This window comes from Stegostoma tigrinum, chromosome 41 (assembly GCF_030684315.1).
Source record: "Stegostoma tigrinum isolate sSteTig4 chromosome 41, sSteTig4.hap1, whole genome shotgun sequence".
Classification (NCBI taxonomy): Eukaryota; Metazoa; Chordata; class Chondrichthyes; order Orectolobiformes; family Stegostomatidae; genus Stegostoma; species Stegostoma tigrinum.
The window spans coordinates 4,021,425-4,045,444 of NC_081394.1; the positions used below are offsets into that span (position 1 = coordinate 4,021,425).

At 49.3% G+C, this 24,020-nt stretch overlaps 1 protein-coding gene across 2 annotated transcripts in view; it reads right to left on the reverse strand.

Moving 5' to 3' along the window:
• LOC125448519 (C-X-C chemokine receptor type 3-like) overlaps window positions 1–6,814 on the reverse strand; it is a 25,106-nt gene extending 18,292 nt beyond the window's left edge. Inside the window, exon 1 of one of the 2 annotated variants that reach the window (XM_048523867.2) lies at window positions 6,744–6,814. In XM_048523867.2, coding sequence (XP_048379824.2) covers window positions 6,744–6,785 — 42 coding nt within the window. In that variant the 5' untranslated portion in view covers window positions 6,786–6,814. The remainder of the gene's footprint in view (window positions 1–6,743) is intronic. The other variant, XM_059641338.1, reaches the window with a different exon arrangement.
• Window positions 6,815–24,020: the final 17,206 nt, after the last annotated feature.

The window sequence follows — 24,020 nt, forward strand, 5'->3', positions numbered from 1 at the left end:
GCACTGTCGGAGGGTCAGTGCTGAGGGAGCTCCACACTGTCGGAGGGTCAGTGCTGAGGGACTGTGCACTGTCAGAGTGTCAGTGCTGAGGGAGCGCCGCACTGTCAGAGGGTCAGTGCTGAGGGAGCGGGCACTGTCGGAGGGTCAGTGCTGAGGGAGCGGGCACTGTCGGAGGGTCAGTGCTGAGGGAGCGCCGCACTGTCGGAGGGTCAGTTCTGAGGGTGGGGGCACTGTCGGAGGGTCAGTGCTGAGGGAGCACCGCACTGTCGGAGGGTCAGTGCTGAGGGAGCACCGCACTGTTGGAGGGTCAGTGCTGAGGGAGCGCCGCACTGTCGGAGGGTCAGTGCTGAGGGAGCGCTGCACTGTCGGTGGGTCAATGCTGAGGGAGTGGGCACTGTCGGAGAACTGAGAGTGAGAGGTTAAATTGGGATTGTATTCCTGTTGAAAGCACTGGGAAAATTAACTGGAGCGAGAGATGGGTCCTGATTAGGTTAGTATGTGTATTTGCCTAGCACTCATTCGGACATGACAAAGAGCCAGGTGGAGGGGCTGTTTAGCTGAACATATTGGATTGGGGGAGGTAGTGTGTGGAGGTAAACATAGCCTGCAGTGCATCCCAATAAAATCGTCCATGTGACGATGCAGAGCGAGGTCAGAATTAGGCTGTTCAGCCCATCGAATCTGCTCCACCATTCTATCATGGCTGATATGTTTCTCAATTCCATTCTCCTGCTTTCTCCTCATAACTCCTACTGGTGAAGAACTCATTTATTTCTGGCTTCAAGATGCTCTTCATTCATTCATTGTTGTTTTCCTTCTGATGTAAATTTCGGGGAAAGAAGTTTTATTTTACTTGTGGGTGTGGCCAAAGAGTTGAGCCAAGTGTGTACTACAGCACACTGCATGGGACAAACTGGAGAACTGTAGGTACAGCCCATAAGAACGGCCAGGAGTACTGGTCCATAAGCAAAGCTATCATTTGTGGAGGCTGGGAGTTACATGGAGAGCGCGAATTCCAAACATAGTCTCCCCCACAACTTCAAGCGGCACAGTCAGAGGTGGGGTGGGGGCGATCAGTCAGAAGGGAGCAGGCCATTGGTCAGTCATTAAATAGGAGCAGATTCCCCAGTGTTCGAGAGAAGTGAGAGTGAGGGGGAAGATACCAGGCACAGGCAGGGGTGTGGGGAGAGTACAGATAGGAACAGAGTTAGATAGAGGGCAGGCTCAACCGCAAACATTGCCCCCCCCCCCCACCACCCCCCTCCGACCCCACAACAGATATGACACCAGCCAAAGCATCTCACCTACTGGCTGGGATAACAAGGTGTGGAGCTGGATGGACACAGCAGGCCAAGCAGCTTCAGGAGAGCAGGAAAGCTGACGTTTCGTGCCCAGACCCTTCTTCAGAAATGGGGGGAGGGGAAGGGGGTTCTGGGTTTCAGTGAATAGAGAACGGTGATTACACAGGGAGGCTGAGTGACCAGGCTCAAGGACTAAGGCAGCTGAGTGAGGCTGCGTGGGATCGACATTTGTGCAAGGACCCAGGGCAGGTAGTGTGAAGGTGTCGATGCAAAACTGGGGGATCGTCACTATCACGGAGACAGGGTCCAGGGAGGGACGGAGTTTTACAGCTCGTTATTCCACAGCATACAGTCATCAGCTGAGGCTCACGCAGTGCAAACGGCCAAATGGGGGCACTTTAACATTCATCAACATTACACCCCCTCCCTATCTCTGTACCCCCCTCCCACCCCTACAACCCTCCCTATCTCTGTAACGCACTCTCACCCCTAAACCCCCTCCCTATCTCTGTAACCCCCTCCCACCCCTACAACCCTCCCTATCTCTGTACCCCCCTCCCACCCCTACAACCCTCCCTATCTCTGTAACCTCCTCCAGCCCCTACACCCCCTCCCGATCTCTGTAAGCCCCTCCCACCCCTAAACCCCCTCCCTGATCTCTGTAACCCCCTCCAGCCCCTACACCCCCTCCCTATCTCTGTAACCCCCTCCAGCCCCTACACCCCCTCCCTATCTCTGTAACCCCCTGCAGCCCCTACACCCCCTCCCTATCTCTGTAACCCCCTCCAGCCCCTACACCCCCTCCCTATCTCTGTAACCCCCTCCAGCCCCTACACCCCTCCCTGTCTCTGTAACCTCCTCCAGCCCCTACACCCCCTCCCTATCTCTGTAAACTCCTCCAGCCCCTACACCCCCTCCCGATCTCTGTAAGCCCCTCCCACCCCTAAACCCCCTCCCTGATCTCTGTAAACTCCTCCAGCCCCTACACCCCCTCCCTATCTCTGTAACCCCCTCCAGCCCCTACACCCCCTCCCTATCTCTGTAACCCCCTGCAGCCCCTACACCCCCTCCCTATCTCTGTAACCCCCTCCAGCCCCTACACCCCCTCCCTATCTCTGTAACCCCCTCCAGCCCCTACACCCCTCCCTGTCTCTGTAACCTCCTCCAGCCCCTACACCCCCTCCCTATCTCTGTAAACTCCTCCAGCCCCTACACCCCCTCCCTATCTCTGTAACCCCCTCCAGCCCCTACACCCCCTCCCTATCTCTGTAACCCCCTGCAGCCCCTACACCCCCTCCCTATCTCTGTAACCCCCTCCAGCCCCTATATCCCCTCCCTATCTCTGTAACCCCCTCCAGCCCCTACACCCCTCCCTGTCTCTGTAACCTCCTCCAGCCCCTACACCCCCTCCCTATCTCTGTAACCCCCTCCAGCCCCTACACCCCTCCCTGTCTCTGTATTCTCCTCCAGCCCCTACACCCACTCCCTATCTCTGTGACCCCCTCCAATCCCGGCCGCTCATGCATCCCCCAAATCCCTATCGCCCTGCCTTTGCTGGTGGATGTCCATCGCACTGAGCTCAGAAATTCCCTCCTTAAACCTCTACGACACTCGTCCATCACAAGCTTCGGTTTTCTCCTGAGCTATAGGCAGCAGATTGCAATATCATCTCCAGAGTCTGTCAAATTGTGTTCGACAATGTTTTTTGTGGGCCATATCTGTTTGAATCAGAAACCTTGATGTTTCGTAGAAATTGAGGTGTTGTGGAATCTGATGAGTCAGGTAGCACCCTGTGGGCGGATATCAATATTATCGGAGAACTTTAAATTACAAAAAAAACTGCTCTCGTTGTGGAGCTCAGCTGACAAGCAGAAATTTAGCAAAACTTGAAATGCCCCTGAATGTGCCCAGTCATGAGCTGTTTATGATTCCACGCTGAAATCCTGGGGTCTGCAGAAGATGTAGATATATTAACAGCACTTAGCTTTGTAATTAGCCTACCAGGAACTGAGAGTTAGTTCTTAGAAATTTACAAAACAGTCCTATTTCAGCTGGAACCCTCTCAAGAGCTGAACTGACAAAGCAGAGTGAGAGAGATCATAGGAACTGCAGATGCTGGAGAATCTGAGATAACAAGCTGTGGAGCTGAGTGAACACAGCAGGCCAAGCAGCATCAGAGGATCCGGAAAGCTGATGTTTCGGGCCTAGACCCTTCTTCAGAAATGGGGAGGGGGAAGGGAGAGAAGGGGAGGCGGCTAGAAGATGGATAAAGGAGAAAATAGGTGGAGAGGAGATGGACACATCAAAGAGGTGACCTGACCTCTTTGGGTCTAGACCTGAAACGTTAGCTTTCCTGCTCCTCTGACGCTGCTTGGCCTGTTGTGTTCATCCAGCTCTGCACCACGTTATCTCAGATTCTCCAGCATCCGCAATTCCTACTCTCTCCGCTCACAGAGCAATTTGGTTCTTCTGGAGTGCACCAGCTCAGCCACTGATGTAGAGATTTCCAGACTCAATAGTGACCTTCAATCTGTTATCAGAAAGTGGGCGTGTGTGACGATTCTGTTCTTTGCCATTCACACCTTTTCTCACTACATATCCTGCTGCTCGTATGTCCTGTCAACTTCGCTCACACCTTCACTGCTGCTGTTTCTTTTAATCTGTCTCCTGGATCTCCAAGCTTATCAACAACTGTCCTCGCCGCTGTTTCCTCCTCTCTTACCCTTTCGCCAACCAGTTTAAGAAATAAAAACACCACAACTGAATTCTTGCTGCAGTGCCAACCCCAGCCAATCTATTTTCTGCCTCTGCCCCAAAAGTGCAATGTTCACGATAAATTCAGTTGCAATAAACAGATTACTTCCTCAATCTGCCAAAGGGTCATGTATGCCTTGGCTGAACTCAGGCCACTAACTTCAAGGTGAAATATCCTGGCCTTTGGAGATGGCAGTGCAGATAAACGGACCACAGGAAACTCTGAGAGCACAGGAGATGGATGTTTGAGAATACCATTTTCTGACTGGTAGCTGGGAGGATGCATCTGCACTGTGGATTCACATTCTCCGCTCCTCAAACAGCCCAAATTTAACTCAGCGACACGGTATTTCTTCACTCTGTACAGAACTTGCTGTTCATAAAGGACAGCTGTCCTGCCATTTATAGAAATCCAAGGGATTAGAATGACTCAGTACTGGCCCTCCACACTCACTGTCACAATCGTTCAAAAAGCGATATGCTGACTTAAAAACACACACAAACACACACACACACACACACACACATAAAACTGTTTAACACTTGCTATCTCTGTAAGTTCCTACAGCCCTACACCCCCTCCCTATCTCAGTAACTTCCTACAGCCCTACACCCCCTCCCTATCTCTGTAACCCTCTCCAGCCCCGACACCCCCTCCCTATCTCTGTAACCCCCTCCAGCCCTTACACCCCCTCCCTATCTCTGTAACCCCCTCCAGCCCCTACACCCCCTTCCTATCTCTGTAACCCCCTCCAGCCCCTACACCCCCTCCCTATCTCTGTAACCCCCTCCAGCCCCGACACCCCCTCCCTATCTCTGTAACCCCCTCCAGACCCTACACCCCCTCCCTATCTCTGTAACCCCCTCCAGCCCCGACACCCCCTCCCTATCTCTGTAACTCCCTTCAGCCCCTACACCCCCTCCCTATCTCTGTAACCCCCTCCAGCCCCAACACCCCCTTCCCTATCTCTGTAACCCCCTCCAGCCCCTACACCCCCTCCCTATCTCTGTAACCCTCTCCAGCCCCGACACCCCCTCCCTATCTCTGTAACCCCCTCCAGCCCCTACACCCCCTTCCTATCTCTGTAACCCCCTCCAGCCCCTACACCCCCTCCCTATCTCTGTAACCCCCTCCAGCCCCGACACCCCCTCCCTATCTCTGTAACCCCCTCCAGCCCCGACACCCCCTCCCTATCTCTGTAACTCCCTCCAGCCCCTACACCCCCTCCCTATCTCTGTAACCTCCTCCAGCCCCAACACCCCCTTCCCTATCTCTGTAACCCCCTCCAGCCCCTACACCCCCTCCCTATCTCTGTAACCCCCTCCAGCCCCGACACCCCCTTCCCTATCTCCGTAACCCCCTCCAATCCCAGACTCTCGAGCATCCCAATTCCCATCGCTCCACTGCTGGGGTCGTGACTTCAGCTGCCTAGGGTCCTGAGCTCAGGAATTCCCTCGCTAAACCTGTCCGTCTCTCTCTGTCACTCTGTCTGTCCCTTGCTAACGTTTTTAAAGTCCAAACTCTTCCGCTAAGCTTTCAGTCCCCTGTCAATGATATCTCCTGTTGGGGTTCACTGCTGGATAGTGTTGATATTCACCGCTTTGTAAGCTTTGGGGGCACTGTTTTATAGGCTCAATACTTTAATGGGATTTTGTACAGTTTGATAAGTGATGCAGAATTCCCAGTGGCCAGGTGGGTCAGTCACCAGAGGGAAACTGATTGAAGTGATGGGCGGCACGGTGGCTCGGTGATTAGCACTGCTCCCTCACAGTGCCAGGGACTCGGGTTCAATTCCAGCGTCGGGCAACTGTCTGTGTGGAGTTTGCACATTCTCCCTGTGTCTGCGTGGGTTCACTCCGGGTGATCCGGTTTCCTCCCACACTCCAAGGATGTGCAGACTAGGTGGATTGGCCATGCTAAATTGCATGTTGGGATACTCTGAGGGCCAGCATGGACTTGTTGGGTCAAAGAGCCTGTTTCCATACTATAGGGATTCTGCACCAAAAATTAATATTGGGGGATTAAAGATCAGAGGGAGAGAATTAGTTCTTTTGTGACCTAGCATTAGGTGATCTGGAACTCATTGCCTGAAAGGGAGAAATTCAACAGGAACTTTCAAAAGAATGTGAGGTTGTTGAGTTGATTCGGGGGAAGTTTTGGTGCAGAATCAGAGACGTTGTTGCCAGAATTCGAGGCAGTGTGGAGCAAATTTAAGATTCTGTACAGACACGAGACAATGGGACTGAGACAATTCTGCAATTATCCCATTCACCTTTGCTCACATGTGACAACACAATTTTGGGGGTTGGGGATTAAACCTGGGTCCCCTGGAACAGAGAGAGGGACCCTGCAACACACTGCAAACTCTTCAGAGTATGAGTCATAATGTTAGCAGGATTAACTTTAAACTATTTCCCCAGAAACTGTGCTGCTCTCTCTGTTACACAACTGCAGAAAAATAGAACTATTTCTCATTTTTCCTCATACTCATTTTTCAGAGCATTAGTAAATCAATGTTTGAAATATTCATTCTCAGACTGGAGAGATAATTTTGATTCATAGATGTCCTCAATGCCAAGATACTGAGGGTACTTAGGAATATTAATAAGCCAGCCCGATGGCAATATTGTCTCGTTAAGGCATCAAACAAATGTCTATTCAAAAGAGCTTTGAGAAAGTTATCTCACCGAAGTTGTCTCCAACATTGATTGTTCTGTTGAATTGTCCATTATAACGCAGCTGTCCTCTCGGATCTGGGGAGCTGAGAAGTGCAAATTGAATCAAAAAGCAGATCTAGCTTATTTTAAACTTGTCTCGAACTTCCTGACCACGTGTATCATTAAAATGAGTCACTGTTTCAATGCAAGATTTCTTTTTAAACAATTCAGTGGTCTGCTGTGGGTTTGCACAGCGCTTGTCAAGTTATTGTCAACCGAGTGGTCTTCAATTCTTCAAATTATTTTAGAAATTGTCTCGTCATATTTGTCAATAACATTCACACCACACACCTGCTGGGCCACCCCTAACTCAATAGAGATAAAGGGAACTGCACATGCTGGAGAATCCAAGATAACAAAGTGTGAAGCTGGATGAACACAGCAGGCCAAGCAGCATCTCAGGAACACAAAAGCTGACGTTTCGGGCCTAGACCGTCTAGGCCCGAAACGTCAGCTTTGGTGCTTCTGAGATGCTGCTTGGCCTGCTGTGTTCATTCAGCTCCACACTTTGTTACCCTAACTCAATAGAGTTGCCATTGCCCCTGACAACATCTTTGTAACTACATGTCAAGTCCCCCTGAGAATCTTCCATGTTTCAATAAGGTGGCCTGTCATTTTTCTAAACTTCGATGGGTACAGGCCCAATCTAGTTAACCTCTCCTCATCCGTACCCAGGCTCAATCTCAGATCTGACCAAAGTGTCAATGTACATAGTTCCTTGAAAGTGGAGTCCCGAGTGGACAGGATAATGAAGAAGGGTCTAGGCCCGAAACGTCAGCTTTCTTGCTCCTATAATGCTGTTTGCCCTGCTGCGTTCATCCAGCTCTACGCCTTGTCATCTGTAATGAAAAAAGTGTTTGGTACATTTGCCTTCATTGGGACATCATGTTGGAGTTGTACAGGACATTGGTTATACCACAAACTCAGAAGTCACTAGCAGAACTGTTCAGGATCAGTTCTGAGGAAGGATCAGTTAACTCTAACCTTTCCTTCAAAGATGCTGCCAGACCTGCTGAGCTTTTCCAGCAACTTCTGTTCTTGTTCCTGATTCACAGCATCTGCAGTTCTTTCGGTTTTTATTGGCTAGGGCCACTTTCGGAATACTGAGTGCAATCCTGGTCTCCCTGCTCTAGGAAGGATGCTGTGAAACTTGAAAGGGTTTTCAGAAAGGATTTAACAGGATGTTGCCAGGGTCGGAGGGTTTGAGCTACAGGGAGGGGCTGAATAAGCTGAGGGCCCATTTCCCCTGGAGCGTCAGAGGCTGAGGGAGTGGCCTTATAGAGGTTTATAAAATCATGAGGGGCATGGATGGGGTGAACAGACAAGATTTTTTTCCCAGGATAGGGGAGTCCAAAACTAGAGGGGTGTAGGTTTAAAGTGAGGGGAGGGAATGTTTAAAAGGGACCTGAGGGGCAACGTTTTCACACAGAGGGTGGTGCGTGTATGGAATGAGCTGCCAGAGGAAGTGGTGGAGGCTGGTACAGTTACAGCATTTAAAGGGCATCTGGATTGGGACATGGATAGGGAAGGGTTTACAGGGGCCAAATGCTCCCAAATGGGACTAGTTCAGTTTAGGAAACCTGGTCAGCCTGGATCAGTTGGGCTGAAGGGTCTGTTTCCGCGCTGTATGATTCAATGACCCTCAGGTAAGGGGCTGAAAGCTGCTGCGAATATTCCAGCTGTGGTTGGGGCATTGTGCAGTTTTAGCAAAACTTCCCTCTTTTTATTCCCTTTTGAAATAATGACCAGTTTACCGCTTGCCTTCTCTCTTTCTGGCCTGTTCAACTTGAATGTTGTTTCTATTTTAAGTGACTCACGGCTCGGAACCAAACACCCACAGAGGTAGGAAGTGTCTGGTCACAAAGGGGTTTGGTTCCAGTGCACACAGACGAGAAAAAACACACTTTTAACACCAGTATTGCAGGACAAGCCAAGCATAGGTCACCCAGGGAATTCTTGGAACCTTGGCATTCATCCGCAAACTCCAACAAAAAGCCCTGATGTACCGACCATTACAAGGCAGAGCTGGAACCAATACCTACTGGAAGCAGTAAAATCCAGACCATACAGATTCTAACCAGCCTAGGTCAACGCTGCTTCACAGGAAACTGCAAGAACTGAGGGTGTCCCCTAGTAGGGGGCTGAAACATCTGCTATTAAGTCTCCCAGCTCAACGAACAAACCAACATCTACAACTGTCAACCCAGCTTCAAATCTTCACTCAAACCCTGCGTTGTGTAGAGTCAACATCCCAAAGCTGACTTCCTTGAATTGGGTAGGATTACTATTTTTATTTTCTTTTTCAATAGTCTGTGTGTGAATTTGGAACAGAGGGATGGGTGCCAGGGAAGTTGCACGCTCCTCCTGTAGAATGTGGAAGGTAAGGGTCACGGCTGGTGACCCCACTGACCTCATCTGCGGGAAGTGCACCCAACTCCAGCTCCTCGGAAACCGCGTTAGGGAACTGAAGCTGGAGCTGGATGAACTTTGGAGCATTCGGGAGGCTGATGGGATAACTGAGAGGAGTTACAGGGAGGTAGTCACACTTCAGGTACAGGAAAATGACAGGTTACAGTCAGGGAACAGAAAGGGAACAGGCAGACAGTGCAGGGATCCCCTGTGGCCATTCCCCTCGATAACAAGTATACCGTTTTGGATACTGTTGGGGGGATGACTTACCAGGGTTAGCCATGGGGTACAGGTCCCTGGCGCAGAGTCTGTCCCTGTTGCTCAGAAGGGAAGCGGGGAGAGGAGGAGAGCAGTAGTCATTGGGGGCTCCACAGTTAGGGGGACAGATAGGAGGTTCTGTGGGAACAAGAGAGAGACTCACGACTGGTGTGTTGCCTCCCAGGTGCCAGGGTCCGTGACGTCACAGATCGTGTTTTCGGGATCCTTGAGGGGGAAGGGGAGAAGCCCCAAGTCATGGTCCACATAGTCACCAACGACATTGGTAGGAAAAGGGATGGGGATGTCAGGCAGAAATTCAAGGAGCTAGGGTGGAACCTTAGAACAAACAGAATTGTTATCTCTGGTTTGTTACCCGTGCCACGTGCTCGCGAGGCGGGGATTAGGGAGAGAGGGCAGTTGAACACGTGGTGCAGGATGGAGGAATTCAGATACCTGGATAATTGGGGCTCATTCTGGGGTTGGTGGGACTTCTACAAACGGGATGGTCTACAGCTGATCCAGAGGGGTACCAATATCCTTTGGGGGGAAATTTGCTATTGCTCTTCGGGACGGTTTAAACTAATTCAGCAGGGAGGTGGGAACCTGAATTGGAGCTCTAGTGTACAGGAGGTTGAGAGTAGTGAGGTCATGAATAAGGTTTCAAGGTTGCAGGAGTGTACTGGCCGGCAGGAAGGTAGTTTGAAGTGTGTCTACTTCAACACCAGGAGCATTTGGAATAAGGTGGGTGAACTTGCAGCATGGGTTGGTATCTGGGACATCGATGTCGTGACCATTTTGGAGACATGGATAGAGCAGGGACAGGAATGGTTGTTGCAGGATCCGGGGTTTAGATGTTTCAGTAAGATCAGGGAAGGTGGTAAAAGTGGGGGAGGTGCAGCATTGTTAGTCAAGGACAGTATTACGGTTGCAGAAAGGATGTTTGATGAGGACTCGTCTACTGAGGTAGTTTGGGCTAAGGCTATAAACAGGAAAGGAGAGGTCACCCTGTTGGGAGTTTTCTATCAGCCTCCGGAAAGTTCAAGCGATGTAGAGGAAAGGATTGCAGGATGATTCTGGATAGTAGCAAAGGTAACAGGGGAGTTGTTATGGGGGCTTTAACTTTCCAAATATTGACTGGAAACGCTATAGTTCGAGTACTTTAGATGGGTCAGTTTTTGTCCAATGTGTGCAGGAGGGTTTCCTGACACAGTATGTAGATAGGCCAACAAGAGACGAGGCCAATTGGATTTGGTACTGGGTAATGAGCCAGGCCAGGTGTTAGATTTGGAGGTAGATGAGCACTTTAGTGTATATGACCATAATTTGGTTAAATTTACTTTAGCAACGGAAGGGGAAAGGTATATACTGCAGGGCAAGAGTTATAGCTGGGGGAAAGACAAATATGAGGTGATTAGGCAAGATTCAGGATGCTTAGGATGGGGAAGGAAACTGCAGGGGCTGGGCACAATTGAAACGTGGAGCTTGTTCAAGGAACAGCTAATGCGTGTCCTTGATAAGCATGCACCCTTCAGGCAGGGAGGAAGTGGTCAGGTGAGGGAACCGTGGTTTACTAAAGAAGTTGAAACTCTTGTCAAGGGGAAGAGGGAGGCTAATGTAAACATGAGGCGTGAAGTCTCAGTTAGGGCGCTTGAGAGTTACAAATTAGCCAGGAAGGACCTAAAGAGAGAGCTAAGAAGAGCCAGGAGGGGACACGAGAAGTCTTTAGCAGGTAGGAGCAAGGAAAACCCTGAAGCTTTCTATAGGCATGTCAGGAATAAAAGAATGACTGGAGTATGAATAGGGCCAGTCAAGGACAGTAGTCGGAAGTTATGCGTGGAGTCTGAAGAAATAGGAGAGGCACTAAATAAATATTTTTCGTCAGTATTCACACAGGAAAAAGACAATGTTGTCAAGTAGAATACTGAGACACAGGCCATTAGACTAGACAGGATTGAGGTTCACAAGGAGGAGGTGTTAACAATTCTGGAAAGTGTGAAAATAGATAAGTCCCCTGGACCAGATGGAATATATCCTAGGATTCTCTGGGAAGCTAGGGAGGAGATTGCAGAGCCTTTGGCTTTGATCTTTATGCCATCACTGTCTACAGGAATAGTGCCAGAAAACTGGAAGATAACAAATGTTGTCCCCTTAGTCAAGAAGGGGAGTAGAGACCTGATAATTATAGACCAGTGAGCATTACTTCGGTTGTGGGTAAAGTGTTGGAGAGGATTATAAGAGATAGGATTTATAATCATCTGGAAAGGAATAATTTGATTAGTGATAGTCAGCACAGTTTTGTGAAGGGAAGGTCGTGCCTCACAAACCTTATTGAGTTCTTTGAGAAGGTGACCAAACAGGTGGATGAGGGTAAAGTGATTGATGTGGTGTATATGGATTTCAGTAAAGTGTTCGATAAGATTCCCCACAGGAGGCTATTGTACAAAATGCGGAGGAATGGGATTGAGGGTGATTTAGCGAATTGGATCAAAAATTGGCTAGCTGTAAGAAGACAGAGAGTGGTGGTTGATGGGAAATGTTCATCCTGGAGTTCAATTACTAGTGTTTTGGAGCCACTGCTGTTTGTCATTTTTATAAATGACCTGGATGAGGGCGTAGAAGGATGGGTTAGTAAATTTGCGGATGACACTAAAGTCGGTGGAGTTGTGGATAGTGTGGAAGGATGTTGCAGGTTACACAGGGACATAGGTAAGCTGCAGGGATGGGCTGAGAGGTGGAAAATGGAGTTTAATGCGGAAAAGTGTAAGGAGATTCACTTTGGAAGGAGTAACAGGAATACAGAGTACTGGGCTAATGGTAAGATTCTTGGTAGTGTGGATGAGCAGAGAGATCTCGGTGTCCATGTGCATAGATCCCTGAAAGTTGCCACCCAGGTTGATAGGGTTGTTAAGAAGGTATACGGTGTGTTAGGTTTTAATGGTGGAGAGATTGAGTTTCAGAGCCATGGGGTCATGTTGCAGCTGTACAAAACTCTGGTGCGGCCGCACTTGGAGTATTGTGTGCAGTTCTGGTCGCCGCATTATAGGAAGGATGTGGAAGTATTGGAAAAGGTGCAGAGGACATTTACCAGGATGTTGCCTGGTCTGGAGGGAAGGTCTTATGAGGAAAGGCTGAGGGACTTGAGGCTGTTTTCTTTAGAGAGAAGAAGGTTAAGAGGTGACCTAATAGAGACATACAAGATGATCAGAGGATTAGATAGGGTGGACAGTGAGAGCCTTTTTCCTCGGATGGTGATGGCTAGCATGAGGGGACACAGCTTTAAATTGAGGGGTGATAGATATAGGACAGATGTCAGAGGTAGGTTCTTCACTCAGAGAGTAGTAAAGGCGTGGAATGCCCTACTTGCAACAGTAGTAGGCTCGCCAACTTTAAGGGCATTTAAATGGTCATTGGATAAACATATGGATGATAATGAAATAGTGTAGGTTAGATGGGCTTCAGTTTGGTTCCACAGGTCGGCACAACATCGAGGGCCGAAGGGCCTGTACTGTACTGTAATGTTCTACGTTCTATGTTCTAAAACTGCTGGAGACACACCCATCTCCCACTTCACCCACCCCAGCTCTTACGGGCCAATTCTCTATAGGGTTTATTCGTGGGTGATTATTCAGTGGCTTTCATAGAACATAGAACATTACAACACAGTACAGGCCCTTTGGCCCTCGATGTTGTGCCGACCTGTCATACCGATCTCAAGCCCATCTAACCTACACCATTCCATGTATGTCCGTATGCTCATCCAATAATGACTTAAATTTACTTAAAGTTGGCGAATCGACTACCGTTGCAGGCAAAGCGTTCCATTCCCTTACTACTCTCTGAGTAAAGAAACAACCTCTGACATCTGTCCTGTATCTTTCACCCCTCAATTTAAAGCTATGCCCCCTCGTGCTCGCCGTCACCATCCTAGGAAAAAGGCTCTCCCTATCCGCCCTATCTAACCCTCTGATTATTTTATATGTTTCAATTAAGTCACCTCGCAACCTTCTTCTCTCTAACGAAAACAGCCTCAAGTCCCTCAGCTTTTCCTCGTAAGACCTTCCCTCCATACCAGGCAACATCCTAGTAAATTTCCTCTGCACCCTTTCCAAAGCTTCCACATCCTTCTTATAATGCGGTGACCAGAACTGTACGCAATACTCCAAGTGCAGCCGCACCAGAGTTTTGTACAGCTTCACCATAACCTCTTGGTTCCGGAACTCGATCCCTCTATTAATAAAAGCTAAAACACTGTATACCGCCTTAACAGCCCTGTCAACCTGGGTGGCAACTTTCAAGGATCTGTGTACATGGACACCGAGATCTCTCTGCTCATCTACATTGCTAAGAATCTTACCATTAGCCCTGTACTTTGCCTTCCGGTTACTCCTACCAAAGTGCATCAACTTACACTTGTCTGCATTAAACTCCATTTGCCACCTCTCAGCCCAGCTCTGCAGCTTATCTATGACTCTCTGCAACCTACAGCATCCTTCGTCATTGTCCACAACACCACCGACCTTAGTGTCATCTGCAAATTTACTAACCCATCCTTCTACGCCCTCATCCAGGTCATTTGTAAAAATGACAAACAGCAGTGGACCCAACACCGACCCTTGCGGTACGCCACTAGTAACTGCTCTCCAGGATGAACATTTCCCATCAACCACCACCCTCTGTCTTCTTTCAGCAAAGCCAATTTCCGATCCAAACTGCTATATCTCCCACAATCCCATTCCTCCGCATTTTGTACAATAGCCTATTTGGGGAACCTTATCGAACGCCTTGCTGAAATCCATATACACCACATCAACCGGTTTACTCTCATCTACCTGTTTGGTCACCTTCTCAAAGAACTCAATAAGGTTTGTGAGGCATGACCTTCCCTTCACAAAACCGTGCTGACTATCCCTAACCAATTTATTCTTTTCTAGATGATTATAAATCCTATCTCTTATAACCTTTTCCAACACTTTACCAACAACCGAAGTAAGGCTCACTGGTCTATAATTACCAGGGTTGTCTCTACTCCCCTCCTTGAACAGGGGAACCACATTTGCTATCCTCCAGTCATCTGGCACTATTCCTGAAGACAATGACGAGTTAAAGATCAATGCCAAAGGCTCGGCAATCTCCTCCCTGGCTTCCCAGAGGATCCGAGGATAAATCCCATCCGGCCCAGGGGACTTATCTATCTTCACCCTCTGTAGGATTTCTAATACCTCTTCCTTGTGAACGTCAATCCCACCTAGTCTAGTAGCCTGTATCTCAGTATTCTCCTCGACAACATTGTCGTTTTCTCGAGTGAATACTGTCGAAAAATATTCATTTAGTGCTTCCCCTATCTCCTCTGACTCCACACACAACTTCCACTATTATCCTTGATTGGACCTAATCTTACTTTCGTCATTCTTTTATTCCTTAAATACCTATAGAAAGCCTTAGGGTTTACCCTGATTCTATCTGCCAACAACTTCTCATGTCTCCTCCTGGCTCTTCTGAGCTCTCTCTTTAGGTCTTTCCTGGCTACCTCGTACCCCTCAAGTGCCCTAACTGAGCCTTCACATCTCATCCTAACATAAGCCTTCTTCTTCCTCTTGACCAGAGATTCCACTTCCTTCGTAAACCACGGCTCCTGCGCTCTATAGCTTCCTCCCTGCCTGACAGGTACATATTTATCTAGGACACACAGGAGCTTTTCCTTGAATAAGCTCCACATTTCTAATGTGCCCATCCCCTGCAGTTTCCTTCCCCATTCTATGCTCCCTAAATCTTGCCTAGTGTCATCGTAATTGCCCTTCCCCCAGCTATAACTCTTGCCCAGTGGTATACACCTATCCCTTTCCATCACTAAAGTAAACATAACAGAATTGTGATCGCTATCACCAAAGTGCTCACCTACTTCCAAATCTAATACCTGGCCGGGCTCATTACCCAGTACCAAATCTAACATGGCTTTGCCCCTTGTTGGCCTGTCTACACACTGTGTCAGGAAGCCCTCCTGCACACACTGGACAAAAACTGACCCATCTATAGTGCTTGAACTATAGTGTTTCCAGTCAATATTTGGAAAGTTGAAGTCCCCCATGACAACTACGCTGTCTCTCTCACTCATATCAAGAATCATCTTTGCTATCCTTTCCTCTACATATCTGGAACTTTTCGGAAGCCTATGGAAAACTCTCAACAGGGTGACCTCTCCTTTCCTGTTTCTAACCTCAGCCCATACTACCTCAGTTGACGAGTCCCCAAACATCCTTTCTGCAACCGTAATACTGTCCTTGACTAACAATGCTGCACCTCCCCCACTTTTACCATCTTCTCTGTTCTTACTGAAACATCTAAATCCCGGAAACTGCAACAACCATTCCTGTCCCTGCTCTATCCATGTCTCCGAAATGGCCACAACATTGAAGTCCCAGGTACTAACCCATGCTGCAAGTTCACCCACATTATTCTGGACGCTCCTGGCATTGAAGTAGACACACTTCAAACCAACTTCTTGCTTGTCGGTGCCATCTTGCGTCCCTGAAACTTTCTTTCGGACCACCCTACTCTCCACCTTTTCTATACTCGAACTACAATTTTGGTTCCCATCCCCCTGCTGAATTAGTTTAAATCCACCCGAATAGCCTTAGCAAATTTCCTCCCCCGCCAGGATATCGGTACCCCTCTGGTTCAGGTGAAGACCATCCTGCTTGTAGAGGTCCCACCTACCCCAGAAAGAGCCCCAATTATCCAAGAATCCAAAACCCTCCCTCCTGCACCATCCCTGTAGCCACGTGTTCAACTCCTCTCTCTCCCTATTCCTCGCCTCACTAGCACGTGGCATGGGCAACAAACCAGAGACAACAACTCTGTTCGTCCTAGCTCTCAGCTTCCATCCTACCTCCCTGAATTTCTGCCTTAAATCCCCATCTCTCTTCCTACCTATGTCGTTGGTGCCAATGTGGACCATTCAGAGGTGTATTTTGTCCTGTTTTTCTTTTTGAAGAGACGTTTTGAGAGAAAGAGAGAGAGATGAAGAGCGGTCTCTTCCAAGACAATGAAACAAGTGGCCTGTCAACCCTTGGTTGTTTTTTTCTGGAGATGGAACAATAGAAGCAGCCTGAATGAGTGGAGCCAGGTTCGCACAGGACCAGGGTTTTCAGTTTCACTTTCATTAATTGTTAGGGCTTTGAAGCTGACTGTGGAAGATCCCAAAACTCTCTCTCTCTCTCTTTGCCTGCTAGAATTTTGTCTTGATGTTCTTTCCACCTGGACTGGAGATCCCCTATGCGTGAGGCAATGTATTTTACTGAATTTGCTTCTGCCAAGGGTGTGTTAATGGGATGTAACTGTATTGGAACAGCTGCTGTTAAGTAGTTAAATAATCCATGACTCTGTTAAGTTTTCCGATAGGCTTAACTTCATACCAATTCTTCTTTCTTTTGTTTGTATTTTAACTGTAGAGTGAGAATAAAGTCTATTTTTCTTACAGCTCAGTATGGTGAGACTAGAAGACAGGAGCTTACACTTGCCTTTAAATAAAATCGAGCATCCAGGCAATGGCATTGATATCTTTGAAGGTGTTTTGGTCTGGTCCATAACAGAGGATTGTCTATGATAATGGGCCCCTCTCTGGTCACCAGAAAATAGCAAACACCTCTGTCCATCTCTGCCCTATTGAAGATCACATACACAATTTGAAACCATCAGGCCCCCTGCACGACATCTCTCTTCAAACTTCTCAGTGAAGGTATGACTATTTTGTTCGTCCATCTTCTTTTCCACCTTCCTGATCTCCACATTTGTTTTCAGAAACGGAGGCTGGAAGTGCACACGGTGCTCCGAGTGTGGGTCTAACTGAAGGATAGGGAGAATGGAACTGTGTACGGTGCTCCGACTGTGGGTCTAACTGAGGGATAGGGAGACTGGGGCTGTGCACGGTGCTCCGAGATTGGGTCTAACTGAGGGATATGGAGACTGGAACGGTGCACGGCTCTCCGAGTGTGGGTCTAACTGAGGGATACGGAGACTGGAACTGTGCACGGTGCTCCGAGTGTGGGCCTAACTGAGGGATACGGAGACTGGAACTGTGCACGGTGCTCCGAGTGTGGGTCTAACTGAGGGATACGGAGACTGGAACTGTGCACGGTGCTCCGAGTGTGGGCCTAACTGAGGGATACGGAGACTGGAACTGTGCACGGTGCTCCCAGTGTGGGTCTAACTGAGGGATACGGAGACTGGAACTGTGCACGGTGCTCCGAGTGTGGGTCTAACTGATGGATACGGAGACTGGAACTGTGCACGGTGCTCCGAGTGTAGGTCTAACTGAGGGATACGGAGACTGGAACTGTGCACGGTGCTCCGAGTGTGGGTCTAACTGAGGGATACGGAGACTGGAACTGTGCACGGTGCTCCGAGTGTGGGTCTAACTGAGGGATACAGAGACTGGAACTGTGCACGGTGCTCCGAGTGTAGGTCTAACTGAGGGATACGGAGACTGGAACTGTGCACGGTGCTCCAAGTGTGGGTCTAACTGAGGGATACGGAGACTGGAACTGTGCACGGTGCTCTGAGTGTGGGTCTAACTGAGGGATACGGAGACTGGAACTGTGCACGGTGCTCCGAGTGTGGGTCTAACTGAGGGATACAGAGACTGGAACTGTGCACGGTGCTCCGAGTGTAGGTCTAACTGAGGGATACGGAGACTGGAACTGTGCACGGTGCTCCGAGTGTGGGTCTAACTAACGGATACGGAGACTGGAACTGTGCACAGTGCTCCGAGTGTGGGTCTAACTAACGGATACGGAGACTGGGACTGTGCACGGTGCTCCGAGTGTGGGTCTAACTGACGAATACTGAGATGGGAAAGGTACACAGTGCCCGAGTCAGAGCTAACCAAGGCGCTGTCCAGCTTCGACATCATTTCTGGACGCCCCCCTCTGCCCGACTCGTTACCTGCATTCCGATTACATTCCCTGCATTTCTGTAGCGCCTTGAACCCTGGGTGCACCTTTAATGCAGTTCTATTGCCGGCAGCGGTGCACCAAAAGCGTGCATGGCAAGATCCCACTAACAGCAACGTGATTAAATAAAACCCAGAGGGTCCATGCAACGGTTGCTGGTTGAGTGCTGAATGTTGGTACCGCAGAGACCTTTAACATTCTGCCGTGGGACAGCATGTGCATGTAAACAGGGCTGACAGTTTCAATGCCTCAAGTCGTTCATCTCACCTTAAACAGCTCAGGAGACCCACAGTCTGATTTGGTGGGAGTGCTGCAGAGTGGAGAGGAAAAGGGAAGGAGAGAGAGAGAGAGGAGAGGGAAGGAGGGGCGGATAATGAGAGAGAGGGAAGGTGAGACAGAGGGGGAAGTAAAAAGTGCGAAGGAAGCTGAGAGAGAGGAAAGAGAGAAAGAAGGAGAGGGGAAGCAGAGAAAGAGAGGGAAGGAAAGAAAGGGGGAGAAGGAGAGAGACAGGGAATAAAGTAGAGAAGCAGAGAGAGAACGAAGGAGAGAGAACAAGGGAAGGAGAGCAGGAGGGAAGGAGAGAGAGAGAGACAGAGGGAAAGAGAGAAAGAGAGAGAAAGGGAAGGAGATGAGAGGGAAGGAGAGAAAGAGAAAGGCAGGAACAGGGAGAAGGGGAAGGAGAGAGAGGAAAGTGGAGAGGGGGAGGGAACAGAAAGAGAGAGAGGAAAGAGGGAGGGAGAGAGAGAGAGAGAGGAGAGTGATAGAAGGAGTAAGAGGAAAATAGAGAGACAGAGAAGCAGAGAAAGAGAGGGAAGGGGAGAGATGGAAGGAGGGGAAGTGAGGGAAGCAGAGACAGAGGAAAGCAGAGAAAGTGGGAAGGAAAGAGGGAACAAGAGAGAAAGAGGGAAGCAGAGAGAGAAAGGAGAGAGACTGAAGGAGAGAAAGTGAGGGAAGGAGTGAAAGCAGGAAAAAGAGATGGAATCAGAGAGGGAAGCAGAAAGAGAGTGAGAGAGAAGAGAGGGAAGGAGAGAAATAGAGAGAGAGAGGAAAGCAGAGAGAGAGGGAGCATGAAAAGAGAGGGAAGGAGTGAAAGACAGAGAGGGGAGGAGAGAGAGAGAGGGAAGGAGAGAGAGAGGGAGAGAGAGAGAGAGAGAGAGAGTGTAAAACCTGTTCTCATTATGAAGGGACGATTCTGGTAGCGCAGCATTAGGAAGATCCTGGGCCCCAGGCAGGAGCAGTGTGGGGTTTCGTGGAATGAAGAGAGCTGGGCTGGATGAAAACAGCACAGCTCACCCTCTAACAGCCAAATGTAGGGCCCATGCTCTATATCACTCACACAACACACTGAACCCACTGCTCGCTCTCTCTCTCTCACTCTGTCCATCTGCCATTGTAACCTTCACTTCCTAGTTCCTTGCTGAACTTCCCCATGAAATGCCAACCCCCTACAGCCACTACTTTTGGCGGTGTGTTCCACATTCGCCGTACGGTCGGACAGCCTGAGCTGGACGGTGTGTTTTTAATTCCCCCCCCCCCCCCACCCCCCGTGACAGGATGTGTTCCCAGAGTAATTTAATGCCACTGTCTTGATAGAGACGGGTACGGAGTGGGTTGGTGGGGGTGGTTAACCTGAGAGTCACCATGCGAGCAGCAAAATTGAGAAGGCGGGTGACCCTAGCAGTGCAGGAATTGAACCAATGCTGTATTATCCAAGGGAACTGACCCTCCCCCTCAGCCCACCTTATCCACTCTCTCGCTTCCATCAGATCACCCTTCAGTCTTCTACTGACCCTTCTGTAACATGTAAACTATGTTTCATACTCTGTTCATTTGTGGGAATGTGGGCATCTTTGGCTAGGCCCAGTATTTATTGCCCTGTCCCTAGTTGCCCCCACCTTGAGAAGGTGGGGGTGAGCTGCCTTCTTGTACCGCTGCAGTCCATGTGCTGTAGGTTGACCCACAATGCCCCTTAAGGAGGGAATTCCAGGATTTTGACTCAGTGACACTGAAGGAACGGTGATATATTCCCAAGTCAGGATGGGGAATGGAAAGGAACGTGCAGGGGGTTGGTGTTCCCATGTACCTGGTGGCTAGCTTTCTACCAGGATACATGAACATCAACTAGCCACAAAACGACATGACCCACTATCACTCGTATCCTTACACACAGATGAGGAAGGACAGTTCCAGTGCACAGTTCCAGTCTCCGTATCCCTCAGTCAGATCCATACTCGGAGCACCGTGCACAGTTCCAGTCTCCGTATCCCTCAGTTAGACCCACACTCGGAGCACCGTGCACAGTTCCAGTCTCCGTATCCCTCAGTTAGACCCACACTCGGAGCACCGTGCACAGTTCCAGTCTCCGTATCCCTCAGTTAGACCCACACTCGGGGCACCGTGCACAGTTCCAGTCTCCATATCCCTCAGTTAGACCCACACTCGGGGCACCGTGCACAGTTCCAGTCTCCATATCCCTCAGTTTGACCCACACTCGGAGCACCGTGCACAGTTCCAGTCTCCATATCCCTCAGTTAGACCCACACTCGGGGCACCGTGCACAGTTCCAGTCTCCATATCCCTCAGTTAGACCCACACTCGGGGCACCGTGCACAGTTCCAGTCTCCGTATCCCTCAGTCAGACCCACACTCGGGGCACCGTGCACCGTTCCAGTCTCCATATCCCTCAGTTAGACCCACACTCGGGGCACCGTGCACAGTTCCAGTCTCCATATCCCTCAGTTAGACCCACACTCGGGGCACCGTGCACCGTTCCAGTCTCCATATCCCTCAGTTAGACCCACACTCGGGGCACCGTGCACAGTTCCAGTCTCCGTATCCCTCAGTCAGACCCACACTCGGAGCACCGTGCACAGTTCCAGTCTCCGTATCCCTCAGTTAGACCCACACTCGGAGCACCGTGCACAGTTCCAGTCTCCATATCCCCTCAGTTAGACCCACACTCGGGGCACCGTGATTGGGACAACACATCCATCCTAGGACAAGCCAAACAGAGACACACATGAGAATTCCTAGAAGCATGGCATTCCCACCGGAACTCCATCAACAAACACATTGATTTGGAGCCAATCTACCATCCCCTGAGAAAAAGAACCGGAAGTGACATCACCAACACAGGAAATGACATCAGCAACCCAAGGAAACCTAACCAGATAAATAGAAAGCGGGACATAACACCAGTGCTTCGTCGGAGGCTCACTGATGATGTTACCTAGTATGGTGATGAAACGTCTGAAAACTAACCTTCCAGCTCAGCGAGCAAACTCACATCCAGAACCTCAACCTGAGCTACAAATCTTCTCAAAACTCGCTAGGTGAGTTACTCTCTTTAAGATTCCTAATCTCTGGCCATTCAGCCCTCAAGCCTGCTCCTCCATTCAACAAGATCATGGCTGATCAAGTTCAGTTCTCGGTCAATGGTAACCCCCAGGATGTGCACAGCAGGGGATTCAGTGATGGTAACACCATTGATTCTCAAGGGGCAGTGGTTAGATTGTCTCATATTGGTGATGGTCACAGCCTGGCATTTGTGTGACGTGAATGTCACTTGGCTTTGGAGTTTGCCCCCTGGTACCCACTGGTTCCACTTTTGCCAGGGCTCCTTGATGCCACACTCGGTCAAATATAGCCGTGATATCAAGGGCTGTCACTCTCACCTCACTTCTGGAATTCAGCTCTTTTTGTCCGTGGTTGAACCGAGGCTGGAATGGGGTCAGGAGCTGAGCGGCCCTGGCGGAACCCAAACTGGACGTCTCTGAGCAGGTTATTGCTGAGCAGGAGCTGCTTGATATCACTGTTACTGACACCTTCCATCACTTTACTGAGGATCGAGAGGAGACTGATGGGGCGGTAAATGGCTGGGTTGGATTTGTCCTGCTTTTTGTGTACAGGAAATAGTTGGACAATTTTCCACGTTGTTGGGTAGATGCCAATGTTTTAACTGTACTGAAACAGCTTGGCTAGGGGAGCAGCAAGTTCTGGAGAGCAAGTCTTCAGTCCTATTGCCGGAACATTGTCAGGGCCCATAGCCTTTGTAGTATTCCGTGTGCCAGCCTGTTTCTAGATATCACGTGGAGTGAACGGAATTGGCTGAAGGCTGGTATCTGTGATGCTGGGAACCACAGGAGGAGGCCCTTCTGGCTGAAGATTGCTGCGAATGCTTCAGCCTTAGCTTTTGTACTGGGCTCTTCCATCAGGGAGGATGGGGATATTTGTAGAGCTTCCTCCTCCGGGGAGTTATTTTGTCATCCATTCACGACTGGATGTGGCAGGACTGCAGAGCTCAGAACAGATCCATTGGATGTGGGCGTTTTTTGAAAGTGATGTGGACAGATCTTTGGGAAGCAAGGGGGGTGCGACACAAATGTAGAGGCGCAGTTACAATTAGCTCAGACATGTTCTTACTGAGTGGCAGAGTAGCCTGAAAAGGCTGAATGGCCCTTCTCCTGATAGCCCATGTATCCTTATGCCCATTTGCCTCAGGTGTCATCCTTTGGAGAAGAAAATTGGCCTATATTTGTGTCCAAGCCGACATCCCTCAGCTGTGCCTCAAACGTTCTGCAGGTAGACTGGGCATTTCTCAGGTTCCTTAAGTCGAATTTAGCCCTGCCTACCACTAACAGGGTACTGCCCTGAAGCTAGGAAGGCACATAAATGTGCCATTCTGCACAGCTGCTACCTTTGCAGTCTAGTTTCAAATATCTCTGGTCGGCTGAGTCTAAGAAAAATAAACAAACAGCTAAATCCACAGCTGACCTCAGAGAAACTTGTATCAGAGATAATGGGAACTGCAGATGCTGGAGAATTCCAAGATAATAAAACGTGAGGCTGGATGAACACAGCAGGCCAAGCAGCATCTCAGGAGCACAAAAGCTGCCGTTTCGGGCCTAGACCCTTCTGATGAAGGGTCTAGGCCCGAAACGTCAGCTTTTGTGCTCCTGAGATGCTGCTTGGCCTGCTGTGTTCATCCAGCTTCACGTTTTATTATCAGAGAAACTTGTGCTGGGGGAGCTCGGAGCACGGGAACAGCTAATTAGCTATTTAAAGTGTCAACCTTACTGCTTTTTCTTTCCTAAATCTACAATAGCGAGTAGAGTTGGGATTTTTTGGTGTTACATGTTGTTATTTAGATCTGTCTTTTGATTAAACTTTAAAAATAGGTACCATGTTAGCCTGGAGGAGAGTGATTAGAGCAGAGGGACTGAGCTATTTTCTGGGTCTGTAGATTGTCAAAGTACACAAATAGCCTTTATTAGAATTGTGCTCTTCCTGTTGGATGTGGAAGATTAGGGGTGGCTTCCATGTTCCTGATGATCATGACTGGAGGAAGTGCGTTAGTTTGCAAATCCTATCAGATCGCATGGAGCAGCAGTTAGAGGCAATGAGGAATTTGCAGGAACTAAGGGGGTGTGATGGTTGGCATTTGCAGGGAGGGAGATAAACTGCAGATACTATCAGGTAGATGGATAGCCTCCAGGAAAGGTAAGAGAGGAAAGCAGGTAGTGTAGGAATCTCCTGTGGCTCTCCCATTTCAAACAAGAGTGCTGTTTTGGAAAATGTGGGGGGTGATGGAATGTAACACCGACAGCCAGATTTACGACACTGATATTGGCTC